The sequence below is a fragment of the Bufo bufo genome, chromosome 11 (assembly GCF_905171765.1).
Source record: "Bufo bufo chromosome 11, aBufBuf1.1, whole genome shotgun sequence".
Lineage (NCBI taxonomy): Eukaryota > Metazoa > Chordata > Amphibia > Anura > Bufonidae > Bufo > Bufo bufo.
In genome coordinates, this window is record NC_053399.1 from 47646794 (window position 1) to 47661779 (window position 14986).

The 14986-nt window shown below is 41.9% G+C and overlaps 1 protein-coding gene across 2 annotated transcripts in view; it reads left to right on the forward strand.

Moving 5' to 3' along the window:
- Positions 1–11335, forward strand: part of CFL2 (cofilin 2) — a 78367-nt gene extending 67032 nt beyond the window's left edge. For both annotated transcript variants that reach the window (XM_040412570.1, XM_040412571.1), the window contains exon 4: positions 10468–11335. In XM_040412570.1, coding sequence (XP_040268504.1) covers positions 10468–10583 — 116 coding nt within the window. In that variant the 3' untranslated portion in view covers positions 10584–11335. The remainder of the gene's footprint in view (positions 1–10467) is intronic.
- The last annotated feature ends 3651 nt before the right edge of the window (positions 11336–14986 follow it).

Genomic DNA, 14986 nt, shown 5'->3' on the forward strand with positions numbered 1-14986 from the left:
TAAACACGAATATGAACTTTGCCCCACGATAGCTCTTTTGTAGAACCCCCATTGTTCATATTATCACAGTGTTTTCCCAACCAGGATGCCTCCAACTGTTGCAAAACTACAACTCTCAGCATGCTCAGACAGTGTTTTACCACGCCCTTTGACGCGCCCCTTTTTTGTTGGCCACCTATTTAATGATTGTTGCATGCAACGTTTTACTTGACCAGCTATTTTAGATATTCTACGGCAGCCTTTCGACCAAATAATAAAAATAGTTATAAAATCTCACCCATATGCTGCAAAACAAAAGATCATATAATAAAGATCAACTACAAACAAACATATTTCACATGAAAACTTACAATTACTTGGCTTGACTCTTGGGGATTTCGGACACCACTTCAACACTTGGCTGGAGGGCTCGGCGGAGCTGATGTTGTGTTTTATCCTAATGAGAAAGATTTCATAATAAGGATTTGGAGAAGGGGCAGAGGGATAGCAGAGCAGGGAGAGGCTGGTGCTGCTACTAGGGGGCTCATACCATGGGGGAGTAATAAAGCCCACCATAATGCGCCCCCCCCAGTAGAAATAATTCTCCTTATAATGTGCAAAACATACCCCTTTGTAGTGCCCCCAGTTGAGCTAATGTTCTCATAATGTGCCAATATAAAATACCCCTTCTCAGTGCCCCCATAGATGACCCCATAGTGCTCCTCCCCCCCTTCCCCCCACCATATGTCCCAGTATAAAATGCCCCTATACAGAGCCCCCCATATAAAATACCCCTTCTTTTTAGCCTCAGTAGATGCCCCTATAGTACCCCCAAATCATGTGCCAGTAAGATGTGCCCCAATAGATGCCCCCCAATCATGTGCCAGTAAGATGTGCCCCAATCATGTGCCAGTAATAAGAGCCCCCACCATCATGTGCCAGCAGCCAGAGCCCCCCCATATCATGTGCCAGTAGCCCCCCTTATGTGCCAATAACCCCCCCTTATTATGTGCCAGTAACCCCCCCTTATATGCCAGTAGCCGCCCCTTATCATGTGCCAGTAGCCCCCCTTATGTGCCAATAGCCCCCATATCATGTGCCAATAACCCCCATATCATGTGCCAGTAGCCCCCATATCATGTGCCAATATCCCCATATCATGTGCCAATAGCCCCCATATCATGTGCCAATAGCCCCCATATCATGTGCCAATAGCCCCCATATCATGTGCCAATAGCCCCCATATCATGTGCCAATAGCCCCCATATCATGTGCCAATAGCCCCCATATCATGTGCCAATAGCCCCCATATCATGTGCCAATAGCCCCCATATCATGTGCCAATAGCCCCCATATCATGTGCCAGTATCCCCCATATCATGTGCCAATAGCCCCCATATCATGTGCCAATAGCCCCCATATCATGTACCAATAGACCCCATATCATGTGCCAATTACCCCCATATCATGTGCCAATAGCCCCCATATCATGTGCCAATAGCCCCCATATCATGTGCCAATAGCCCCGCACATCATGTGCAAATAGCCCCCATATCATGTGCCAATAGCCCCCATATCATGTGCCAATAGCCCCCATATCATGTGCCAATAGCCCCGTTATAATGTGCCAGTAGCCCCCCCCATCATGATCCAGTATTGTACCTATATAATAAAAATAAAAAAAATAGACACCTAGACTTACCTCCAGTGATGCGATGCAGGCCTCTTCCGGCCTGTGTCCCTCGCTATACGGCTCAGGCGGCGCGATGACGTCATCGCGCCGCCTGCACTGGCCTCTGATAGGCTGCCAGCACTAGGCTGGCAGCCTATCAGAAGAACAGGAGGGGACACACCTCTCCATCCCCTGTCGCAGCATGGACATCTGCATCGCCGTCCTGAAGACGGCGATACAGATGACTATGGAGATGAGCGCTTCCACAATGGAAGCGCTCATCTCCTGCTGCTGTGCCCTGCCGCCGGCCGCCCCCACTTGCCACCAGGGCTGCGGCCTTGCGGCACTCAGGCCTGCTGGCCTACCGGGAAATTTCCCGGTATCCCGGCAGGCCAGTCCGGCCCTGCATGTGAGCGCTGTAATTTCCAGTTACAGCGCTCAGAAATGCTTGTACCGCCTCCCTCTCATTAGCGCTGGCAGAAGAGGGAGATCGGTACATTTACACTCCACCAGCGAGCCCCCAGTAGCTCTTTTCACTGGAGACCGATCAGCATAGTCTCCAGAGCATGTGAGCGCTGTAATTTCCAGTTACCGGGCTCAGAAATGCTTGTACTGTCTCCCTCTCATTAGCACTGGAAGGAGAGGGAGATCAGTACATTTACACTCCACCAGCGATCCCCCAGTAGCTGTTTTCACCTGGAGACCAATCATCATGGTCTCCAGGGCATGTGATCACCGGAGAAGGGTGAGTGCAGGAGCTGTGAGGTCTTTCAGAGACTGTATTGCGCTGTACAGCCTCTCTGGGGGGTGCCTTTCTCCTGTAACTGGGGCTACTATGTCAGCCCCAGTTACAGGAGAAATCAACAGTGGGAAAAAAAAGAAAGAAAAGTGAAGTTAAATGTACCCCAGAGGTCTTGTATGACCTTATGGGGGACGCAAAGTGTAAAATAAAAAAATAAAGTGTAAAAAAAAAAGGTTTCACATGTAAAAAAAAATTCCACAAGTAAGGAATTAAATAAAAATGTTAAAAATAGAAAGAAAAAAAAAAGACATATTTGGTATTGCCGCATCCGTGACGGTCGGCTCTATAAATATATCACATGATCGACTCAGTCCGATAAACACCATAAAAATAAATAAATAAACTGTGTCAAAAAAAGCCATTTTTGTCACTTTACATCACAAAAAGTGCAACACCAAGTGATCAAAAAGGCGTATGTCCCACAAAATGGTACCAATAAAACCGTCCCCTCATCCCGCAAAAAATGAGCCCCTAGATAAGAAAATCTCTCAAAAAATAAAAAAACTATAGCTCTCAGAACATGGACACATTAAAACATAATTTTTTTGTTTCAAAAATGCTATTATTGTGTAAAACTTAAGTAAATAAGAAAAAGTATACATATTAGGTATCGCCACATCCGCAATGATCTGCTCTATAAAAATGTCACTTGACCGAACCCCTCAGGTGAATGCTGTAAAACTAAATAAATACTGTGCTAAAACAACTAATTTTTTGGTCACCTTGCCCCATAAAGTGTTATAATGAATGATCAAAAAATAATATGTACCCAAAAATAGTACCAATAAAACTGGCGCCTTATCCCCTAGTTTCCAAAATGGGGTCACTTCTTGGGAGTTTCTACTGTAAGGGTGCATCAGGGGGGCTTCAAATGGGACATGGCATCTAAAAACCATGTGGCGCTCCTTTTCTTCTGCACCCTGCCGTGTGCCCATATAGCAGTTTATGACCACATGTGGGGTGTTTCTGTAAACCGGAGAATCTTGGTAATAAATATTGAGTTTTGTTTGGCTGTTAACCATCGATGTGTTAAAGAAAAAATTAGATTAAAATGGAAAATCTGCCCAAAAAGTGAAATTTAAAAATTTGATCTACATTTTCCTTTAATTCTTGTAGAACGCCTAAAGGGTTAACAAAGTTTATAAAATTGGTTTTAAGTAACTTGAGGGGTGTAGTTTCTACAATGGGGTCATTTATGGGGGTATCTACTATGTAGGCCCCACAAAGTGACTTCAGACCTGAACTGGTTTTAAAAAAGTGGGTTTTGGCAATTTTCTTAAAATTTTTAAGAATTGCTTCTAAATTTCGAAGCCTTCTAACGTCCTAAAAAAATAAAATGACATTTTCAAAATGATGCCAACATAAAGTAGACATATGGGGAATGGTAAGTAATAATGAGGTATCACTTTCTGTTTTAAAAGCAGAGAAATTGAAATTTAGAAAATTGCTAATTTTTCCAAATTTTTGGTAAATTTGGGATTTTTTCATAAATAAAGGTGAAATATATTGACTCAAATTTATGACTATCATGAAGTACAATGTGTCACGAGAAAACAATCTCTGAATGGCTTGGATAAGTAAAAGCGTTCCAAAGTTATTACCACATAAAGTAAGATATGTCAGATTTGCAAAATTAGGCCTGGTCAGGATGTGAATGGCCCAGATGTGAAGTGGTTAACATTCACCATATGTCTACTTTATGTTGGCATAATTTTGGTAATGTAATTTTATTTTTTTAGGACGTTAGATGGTTTCGAATTTTAGAAGCAATTTTTGAATGTTTTAAGAAAATTTCCCAAATCTATTTTTTAAGGACCAGTTCTGTTCTGAAGTCTTTTTGAGGAGCTCACATAATAGAAACCACCCATTTTAGGTACTACACCCCTCAAAACTATTCAAAACTGGTTTTAGAAATGTTGTTAACCCTTTAAGTATTCCACAGGAATTAAAGAAAAATAGAGGGAAAATTTCAAAATTTCACTTTTTTTGCAGATTTCCCATTTTAATCATTTTTTTTCCTGTAAAACATCAAGGGTTAACATCAAAACAAGTCTCAATATTAGTTACCCTGATTCTGTAGTTTACAGAAACACCCCATATGTGGTCGTATACCGCTGTTTGGGCACAGGACATAGCACAGAAGGCAAGGAGCCCCATATGGTTTTTGTAGGGCAGATTTTGCTGAAATGGTCTTTGGGCACCATGTTGAATTTGAAGAGGCCCTGAGGTAACCCCACAGTGAAAACCCCCCAAAAGTTACCACATTTTGTAAACTACACCACCCAAGGAATTTTTAAGGGGTGTAGGGAGCACTTCACTCAACAGCTGTTTCATAGAATTTTTAATACTTGGGTGTGAAAATGAAAAATTACATATATTTTTTTACAAGAAAATGGCCCTATAGACCCAAACTTTATTTTTCACAAAAGATAAAAGTAGAATATCCCCCCCCCCAATTTGCTACCCACTTTCTCCTGAATACAGTAACACCCCAATTGTGGTCATAAACTGTTATTTGGGGATATGCCAGGGCTCAGAAAGGAAGGAGCAACATCTGGATTTTCTAACATGGAATTTTCTGTCATGGTTTTTAAGAGCGATAACTTTTTTATTTTTTTGTTGACTGATATGTGTGAGGGCTTATTTTTTGTGGGACAAGCTGTAGTTTTTATTGGCACCATTTTGGGGTACATTTGGCTTTCTGGTAGCTTTTTATCTCATTTTTTGGGAGGTGAACTCACAAAAAAGCAGTTTGGTGTCATTTTACAAATTTCTTTTTACACCGTTCATTTGATAGGGTAGATCATATGATATTTTTTGTAGATCGTTACAGACACAACGATACCAAATATGTCTGTATTTTTTTATTTTTACGTTTTACACAATAAGAACATTTTTAGGTAAAAAAAAATCATGTTTTTGTGTTGCATATTTTCTTAGTACCATATTTTTTAAAAATTTTCTGGCTATGGTCTTGTGAGAGAGCTTATTTTTTGCGGGATGAGGTGATGTTTTTATTGCTACCATTTCGGGCTACATACGACTTTTTGTTTGATTGATGTTATGTTTTTTGGGAGGTCAGGTGACTAAAAAAAGCAGTTTTGGCTTAATTTTTTTTTTTATGGCATTTACCTGATGGGGTAGATCATGTGATATTTTTATAGAGCGGGCCATCACGGACGCGGCAATACCAAATATGTCTATTTTATTTTATTTTTTATATTTTTAACATTTTTTAAATGACTTAATTGGGGAAATGTAATTTTTTTACATGTGAAACTTTTTTTTTTACTTTTTTTTATAAAACACTTTCTTTTTATTTATTTTATACTTTGTGTCCCCCATAAGGTCGTATAAGACCTCTGGGGGACATTTAACTTCACTTTTTTATTTTTACTATTCATTGCTCCTGTAACTGGAGCTGACATAGTAGCCCCAGTTACAGGGGAAATACACCCCCCAGAGAGGCTGTACAGCATTATACAGCGCTGTACAGCCTCACTGCAGAGCTGATCGAGGTCTTCTGGAAGACCCGGCAGCAACTGCACTCCCCCGGCAGTCACATGATCACCGGGTTGGGACAGGAAGCAGCACATCGCTTCCTGATTTGTATACACAGCGCTCGTTCAGCGCTGTGTATACAGCAATCTAGAAGGCAGGGACACACAGGAACGGTCTGTGCCTTCTCTCTGGGGTGCCCTGCCGTCACTGCTGTCTCTGAAATAGTGTTCTAAATCAGAGATAAACCCGACCGCCCAGGACGTTTATAGTCAGTGGGCGGTCGGGAAGTGGTTAACATTGAAATCTTCTTTCCTAATGCTTGTATGTACTATAGCATGGCTTTTTTTTTAAGAGGGGAATCAAAGGCAGATTGTCTGCCAGGTACTGGCATGCTAGTCATTAGATGAGGATTTTAATTTTGAATATTTGGTGAGAAACGAAGTCTACTTTCACACTCGCGTCTGGGTCTGCTTGTGAGATCCGTTTCAGGGCTCTTACAAGCGGCCCAAAACGGATCAGCTCAGCCCCAATGCATTCTGAATGGATAAGGATCCGTTCAGAATGCATCAGTTTGGCTCCTCTCCGCCTCCAGCAGCTAAGGCACCCGCTGCATGCACAAGTGGGCGCCATGTTTAAAGACGCGACCTCCGCCATACATATTCAGCGGAGGTCGCAAAGGGTTTAAAGGCTATGTACACCTTCGGGGGTAATTTTTTTTATGACTGCATTTTACTAATTTCTAGCTAAAATGGTTGTCACAAAGTGTTAAATTTTTTTTAATAGATGTGTGATTCCTACTTTCATTTTATGCTGGTCATCTAAGAAACCTTATCTCTAAATTATTAAAAGGCCATAAACACTTGTTTAAGCCACATTCTTATCAGTAAGATAAGAATTGAGCTTTAATGAGTGTTTATAAGGTCAGAGATCAGCGATAAGGAGCTGCCTGATGGAACAAATTGAACATTAAGATCCTGCTACTAGAGCATTTCAGCCCTGTACAGAGAAAAGGGCATAACATTTTTAATAAAGACCACTTGAAAAAATGTGTAAGCTCAAAATGAGTACAATGCAATAATAAAAAATTGCCCCAGAGGTGGGCATAGCCTTTAAACTGTGAAGACGTGCTGAACACTGACTGTGTTAAGTAAACAAAAGACAGCGAGCACTGTTAAGGCTCAAAATGGGCCACTTTAGAGTTATTTTTCTAATAGAAATGCACGATTTCAGTAATTAAAGTATATTACAAAAATGGTCAGTATCACTGCCCCGACAGTTACCCTTTAAATATATTTTAAGCTAACAGTTTAAGGGTAGATTAATAAGCTGAAATATGACTAAGCCTTGTCCTTCACGTGGCAGGAAAATATCAGAGGGACTGGCCCCCCACTGTTTCCTATCTCACAAGGCAGTGCATGCCAGCAATGCAAACAGCGTAGCACAGAAAACTATGCAGTTGCCCTAACTTGGAAACATCATAGCTTGCTGTGCTATGCTGGTTGCGTAGATGACGTACACTGTAAGCTCTGACTTGTGTATTACCAGCAGTTGAGTTGAAATGAATATGACTTGTATTTGAACTTGCTTTCTCTATTATTTATTAAAATCGAATGGCTGTAAATGGAAAGCAAGCCGCTAATGCTCAGTATTTTCTCTTTCACTTAAGGGTCCCCTTAAGGAGCATCTGTCAGCATGATTGACCCTATTAAACCTGGTAGGGCTGATCATGCTGACTAAAATACTGACTTTCTGTTGTGTCAAGGGTTAATATTTGCTGATTTATTGTCCATTTTGACCCCTTCCTGACTGCTGCCATACATGTACGGCGGAAGGCAAGTCTTTAAAGATGGCACCCACTCCAGAGCAAGTACCAAAGCTGGCGAGGCGTCTGCTCTTTCACACAACAGACACCCGGGGCTAATGTCTGTGATAATGCCAATCGCAGACATTAAACCCACTCAGATGCGTTGGTCAAATATAAGTATTTGATAATATTATATACAATATTATTACAATTAATATTAGTACCCATATAGGCTTCTGGCCTGTTACTGGTATATTCCAATGCAGACCTGCAGGAAGCAGCACTGCTTTGAAATATACAGATTTTTGTATTCAGTAATGGATAAAATACCATTACTGAATAGAAATGGCAATCTAATAATTGATTGGAGTCCCCTTGTGAGCCTATAAAAAAAGTAAAAAAAAAATATAAAAAAATGTTTACATGCACCTATCACCTCCATAGTATCGGGAAGAGCACTCGTTGCTGCTATTGCTTGTCCTCATACATAATCATTTCTCCTGGGCAGCAGACCGCTGATTAGACCGCACGATCTGCTGCCTGGGAATGATGATTGAGGTGTCCGCAACTCTGATCACTTCACCCATTGAATGAGCATTTCACTAGTTAGTAGGGTGGTCTACGACACCTTTAGATGGACTGATTATCTGGAATGAGCTTTTATAGGAGTGTTCAATATCGACCAAGGTTAATCCATCGCACCCTCAAATGTCAGGACAGCCGTGGAAGGGGTAAGAAAAACAGATAAGGGTGGAGCTGATTAACAGCTGAAGAAAATCATGTGAAGGACAGGAGACAAAGCACATACAGGACTCTACAGACCTGCGGCTTCCATTATAGACGGACATCTTATTAGTGGTCCACTCGCCCCTTCTCCTTTCTGGCACAACACTTGTAGGAATAAGCTTATTTTTTGGAGGAATACACTTCATACACTAGAAGTAATACTGCACATCCTCTATTATTGTGCCTCCTCCATGTGTGCCAGGCTGGGCCCAATAGAGACTGAGAGGCCAGTATTGGCAACTGCTATGGATGCTATAGTGTTTGACTATATGAAGAAATTTACCTATAGAAGACATCAGGCACTGTCAGGGGCTAAAGGGGTATTTTATCATTCCCCACAGAAAAGTCACAAATCTGTATTTTGCACCCCCTCGCAAAGTGTACAAAAAAGGAAGCAAGCGGGGGAAGTGAGGGCATTGTGAGGGTGGGGCCGTAGGCATAACACATGCCAGACTTGATAAATCAGGGCTTAAATGTCATTGGTCTTCTTTCCTGGGAGGAGAAGAATGTTCTGGTGAAATATGACCCTAGATGACGTGCAGACATGCAAAGAAGCTGGCACATACTAAGAGCAAGGTGCATGCGCAGTATTTCAGATGAGGAGACAGGAATGCCAATCAAAGACAAGTGGACAGGGAAGAGGTGGCCGGGAGCAGGAGCCGATTATATGTCAATACTCATTAGCAGGAAAACTTTATAGAGCGATTTCTGAACATAACAAGCTGTTTGGAGAGTGTGAAAAGCATGAAACGATTAGAAGGACTCCAGCGGAACAGTAACAGCAATGACAGGTTCCTTTTAAGAAAAACTGTCTGCAGAGATGCATCATTTTAGTATTTCAATTGCATTGGAGCAGTATTAAAAAGTGCTTTCAAAAGTGAACTTATAGGGGGAGATTTATTAAGACTAGTGCAAAGGAAACTGGCATACCAACTAATCAGATTACACCGTTTATTTTTCAGCGCTCCTTTGGAAAATGAAAGGATCAATCTGATTGGTTGCTATGGGTATTTAACCAGTTTTCCTTTGCACCAGTTTGGATAAGTCTCCCTCATAGCCTTTAAAGACATTTTTATCAGAAACGTGTCCAGTTTAGGCCTCTTTCACACTTGCGTTGTTGGGATCCGGCATGCACTTCCGTTGCCGGAGGTGCCCGCCGGATCCGGAAAAACGCAAGTGTACTGAAAGCATTTGAAGACGGAACCGTCTTCCAAATGCTTTCAGTGTTACTATGGCACCCAGGACGCTATTAAAGTCCTGGTTGCCATAGTAGGAGCGGGGAGCAGGGGAGCGGTATACTTACAGTCCGTGCGGCTCTCGGGGCGCTCCAGAATGACGTCAGAGCGCCCCATGCTCATGGATGACGTGATCCATGCGATCACGTGATCCATGCGCTTGGGGCGCCCTGACGTCACTCTGGAGCGCCCGGGGAGCCGCACGGACGGTAAGTATACTGCTCCCCCGCTCCCCACTACACTTTACCATGGCTGCCAGGACTTTAGCGTCCCGGCAGCCATGGTAACCACTCTGAAAAAGCTAAATGTCGGCTCCGGCAATGCGCCGAAACGACGTTTAGCTTAAGGCCGGATCCGGATCAATGCCTTCCAATGGGCATTAATTCCGGATCCGGCCTTGCGGCAAGTGTTCCGGATTTTTGGCCGGAGCAAAAAGCGCAGCATGCTGCGGTATTTTCTCCGGCCAACAAACGTTCCGTTCCGGAACTGAAGACATCCTAATGCATCCTGAACGGATTTCTCTCCATTCAGAATGCATTAGGATAATTCTGATCAGGATTCTTCCGGCATAGAGCCCCGACGACGGAACTCTATGCCGGAAGACAATAACGCAAGTGTGAAAGAGCCCTAATATGTACATTTTATGTATCATATAGATTTTTATCTAACATGTATTTATTATTTTTAGGTATCAAACACGAGTGGCAAGTGAATGGCATGGATGATATTAAAGACCGATCCAACCTGGCAGATAAACTAGGAGGGAACGTGGTTACTTCATTGGAAGGAGTTCCATTAAAATGAAGGAAATTCTTGTATTTTGGAAGCTTACAATATTTAAGTAGCAGTTCCTGTTATGACTATAGGAAGTTTTTTTTTTAATTTATTGATTTTCTTTTCAATTTCCTTTTACCTCTATGAACTGAATAAACCATTTTGGTGCTTGAGAGATGAAGTGAAGAACTAACAAAAGTACAACCATAGTCAAACTTAATGGAAAAGCATTAAGGGTTTGTTCATACAGCCTTGGAATTGATCCTGGCAAAGGATAGCGCTTTCAGTTAATTTGGATGTCTTTATACTTTTCTTTAAAAAAAAACAAAAACAGAAGCTAAAAATGAGCTGTAAAATGCAAGTGTAAATTAAGCCTAATGTATGATTTAAATTAGGATCCTCTGCCTTAAGCCAGTCACAGCCGAGCGAGTTCAGTGCGAGAAACTCGCAGCGTGTCAGTGCGAGTTGCCGTTTTGAACTCTGCTCCTCCGACAAGATCGCACAGCATTATACTGATTTTTATAATGCTGTGTGATTCTGAGAGACTTGGAATATACTGAATTACACTAACAGCATTATGTCAGTGTTAATTCAATAGATTTCAGGTCTCGCAGGGTCACACAGCATTATAAATCATTATAATGCTGTTCAATCCTGTCAGAGGAGCGAGGCCAGAACGAGAAATCGCATGGATACACGCAGCGAGTTTCTCGCACTGAACTCACTCGTCTGTGACTGGTCTTAAACTTAATGTACTTTTTTAACAGCATGTCGTTTCTAGGTCTAACATTCTGTTTTAAATTAAAATATAAAATCCTATCTGCCTGCAGCCACCTCTAGGGGAAGCGCACAAGCTTTCTGCAAACAGTTTTTATAATTGAGTTGGGTGTGTAATATGCTACTATATTCCCCCTAGTGATGGCTGCGTGCCACCAGAATTTTATTCTTTAATGTCGTTGTCTCATGGCGGCAACCCTGTCCATTTTCCTTAGTCAGCATATAGACCTCATAGAGGGGGATCCTCTGTTTAGGACCCCTCCTCTATGTCCCAGAACAGAGGGCCGTTCTGACAGACCCTATAAATGTAAGCATTACATCGACGACCATTCACAGAAATGGCCATTATGTAATTCTACGTTTTTCCTGCAGTAAAAGTGGAGATGTATGCCTTATGCCTAAATGCAGCATTCCCACAGTAACAATAGCTTACAACTGCGGGATAGATAAGCAGGAACTGCTGCTATCAGTTGGTTAATACACCATATTTTTTTATTAAATGGCGTTGTTTTCATGAGCCACCCCCTTTAACGTGTATACAGGCGATTTGGTGCTTTGAATCATAAAAATGGAGCCCCGCCCACTAATTAATTATATATATATATATATATATATATATATATATATATATACACACACACACACACAGTATATACACACACATTTATATTGGTGGAGTATATTTGAAGGGGTTATCCCACAATGAATGTGAAAAATTAGACAAATCAGACATCATATAGTACATGACAATCTCTTTCTAACAAAGCTAGAACCAGCCCTGTACATCACATGGATCCAGAGATCTCCACATTCATTGTTCCAAATGCTCTGCTAGATTTATTTCGAGCTGACAGCTCGGAGAGCGTGCCCTTTCTCAGGGGTGGGTGTCCTGTCTGCTGCAGATGGTGGCAGTTGAAGGATGGACCTGAGCATGTGCGTCCACCTCAGTGAGGTGGACAGAGATATTAGAAAAAGAGCAAACAGCAGGTGGCGCTATACAGATAGATTTCATTAAATTCACTGGCTATACAGAATTTTTAATTATTTGAACTTACAAAAGTATTGAAAGCCAGGCGCTGGTTTAAAAATTGCAGAATGTTTTTCATGGGACAACCCCTTTAGGCCGAATACACATGGCCGTGAGCGGTCCGTGGTATCCCGGCCTGGCATCCTGCTGACAGCAGGAGCGCACAGCGTCATTGGTTGCTATGATGCCGTGCGCTTTATGCCGCCGCTGCACTACAGTAATACACTCGTGACAAATTATTACTAATTGAAATTATAGACTTGAAGTTAGAGAACTTCATGTTTGGCCTGTACTAGTCTTTCTAAAGGCACAGTCTCCCTGTGATAGTACTGTGAGTACTGAGAGCTAGTACTCGGTCCTCATGTAAAGAAATCTGCACAAAAGGTTTTCACACAGCAGAAAAGTTCTGAACCCTATAAAGATGCATCATTTAATATATTATAATTATATATTACATTAATTGAGCTGAATTTTGGACCTAGGAATAAAATGATGTTAAATTAATTGTTTAGATTAGAAAGGCCCTATTAGGGGTATTTTGTGTCTTTCCTCTATTACTAGCCAGAGCAGTTACAACCCAGAATGTAAGCCTTGTGCAGACCTCGCTCTGGAGGTCCAGACAGGCCCATCTAATAGACAGACAACCTATTGATTTCAATGAGCAACCCTGAAAATTGGCTGTCAGGTTTTCGCTGTGAGAGGGGTGGCACCCTGTGATCTTCTTATTTTTGAGGGACCCTTCTAAAAAGGGGGTTGCACAAAGCAGACCGCCCCATAAAATTTCTGTTAAAATGGTGTTTTTAATATCAGTGTTGACTTTTAAAGGGGTATTCCCCTCTCGGACATTTAAGGACATTGCTAGGACATGCAGAAAAAGTTTTTTTGTGATTATACATACTGTTATCAAATTTACTTCAGGGATGAACAAAGGACCTTTTAGACAAAAAATGTTAGAGTAAACAGCCAGTGATCAAAAATCAATAGATAATATACAAATAATGACGACATATGTAAAAATAACCTGGGGCGTAGCTAGAGGCTCATGGGCCCTAGTGCAAGAGTTCAGCTTGGGCCCCCCTTCCCTCAGTGCTTTGTGGCCAGGGGCAGGGAAGCACATAGCCTTTGTGCTGCCCAAGGAAAACATTTTAACGACACCCCCAATGTCAAATTCTTGACCTTAACCCCTTCCCTCCAGCCAGAGGTGTAACTTGACCAGCATGTACTTTCTATAATGCTGGTGTCTTCTTATGCAGCACAAGGGACTTTGGGCCCCTCAGGCTCCTGGGCCCGGTAGCGACTGCTACCTCTGCACCCCCTATAGCTACGCCCCTGGTAGAAACATAAAATAGCCTTGAATATTGTTGTGCATTATTGGTATTTATATTAGACCAAACATGTGCCTTTATACTTCCTTTACTCAGAGATTTCAGTGTTATCAGAGACAACGCCAAAGACTGTTTATGAGAGTATCGTCTCCAGACATCAGTTATTAAACCACAGCAATATTTTGTGGAATTTTGTGCCAAATAATAAAAATAATAAAACCTGTTATTACGCAGAAGCTGTATTCTAGGGTGATGCTTTGTCATTTATGTGTCTTTCATACCATACCTATTTTGTTACTCCTTATAAAGGTACTAAACAGTCTATACACAAAGACTGGTGTATCACAAAGTAGTTTTTATGAACAGCCACCGACAGTGAGGCCTCATTCACACGTCCATGATGAGACCCATGACAAGTTGGTCAGTGGTTCATCCGTTAAGATTTCCATGTAGGATCCATGTTTGGTCCATGTGTCCATTTTTTGCCCTCCACGTGTTATCCATATTCCATTGACAATGCCTCAGCTTTTTTTTTTTTTTAGCAAAGATGCCATCCATGATGTATCTGTGATTTTTTTATTAGCCCAAAGACTATAATGGGCATGAGGGATCAGTGAGCATGGACAAAAATAGGACATGTTTCCGTAAACTAACCATGGACTGTGGTAATTCACAGATGTGTGAATAGAGACATTAAAATCAATGGGTACGTGTGCTTTCTTCGGAGAACACGGACAGCACACATCCGTGATTCACTAACGTGTGAGTAAGTTCACTAACGCATTTGCACAGGATAATGCTTATAATGTAATAATATATATAGCTTGCCTTAAGGCACATTTAGACTGCCCAACTGAGCAGGCAATGATCAGGAAGTGACTATTCCTTCCTGATAATTGCCTTCTCTTCAGTGGAGGCGAAGAGCTGTATTTAAATTAAGGATCACCTCCACTGTATGAGCACAAGCAATCACTACTGCCATTGCTCGTCCTCATACAGAGCCATTGTTCACACAGCACGATCTGCTGCCTAGAAACAATGATTTAAAGAGGACCTTTCACTAGAATAAAACATCTAAACTAACTATACAGACATGGAGAGCGGCGCCCAGGGATCTCCCTGCACTTACTATTATACCTGGGCGCCGCTCCGTTCGCCCGGTATAGGCTCCGGTATCTTCATAGTTAGGCTCCACCCAGGGGAACCTGCCGGCGTCTCCTTCTCCCAGGCTGTAGCGCTGGCCAATTGCAGCGCTCAGCTCATAGCCCGAGAGGCTTTTTTTTCTCTCAGGCTATGAGCTGAGC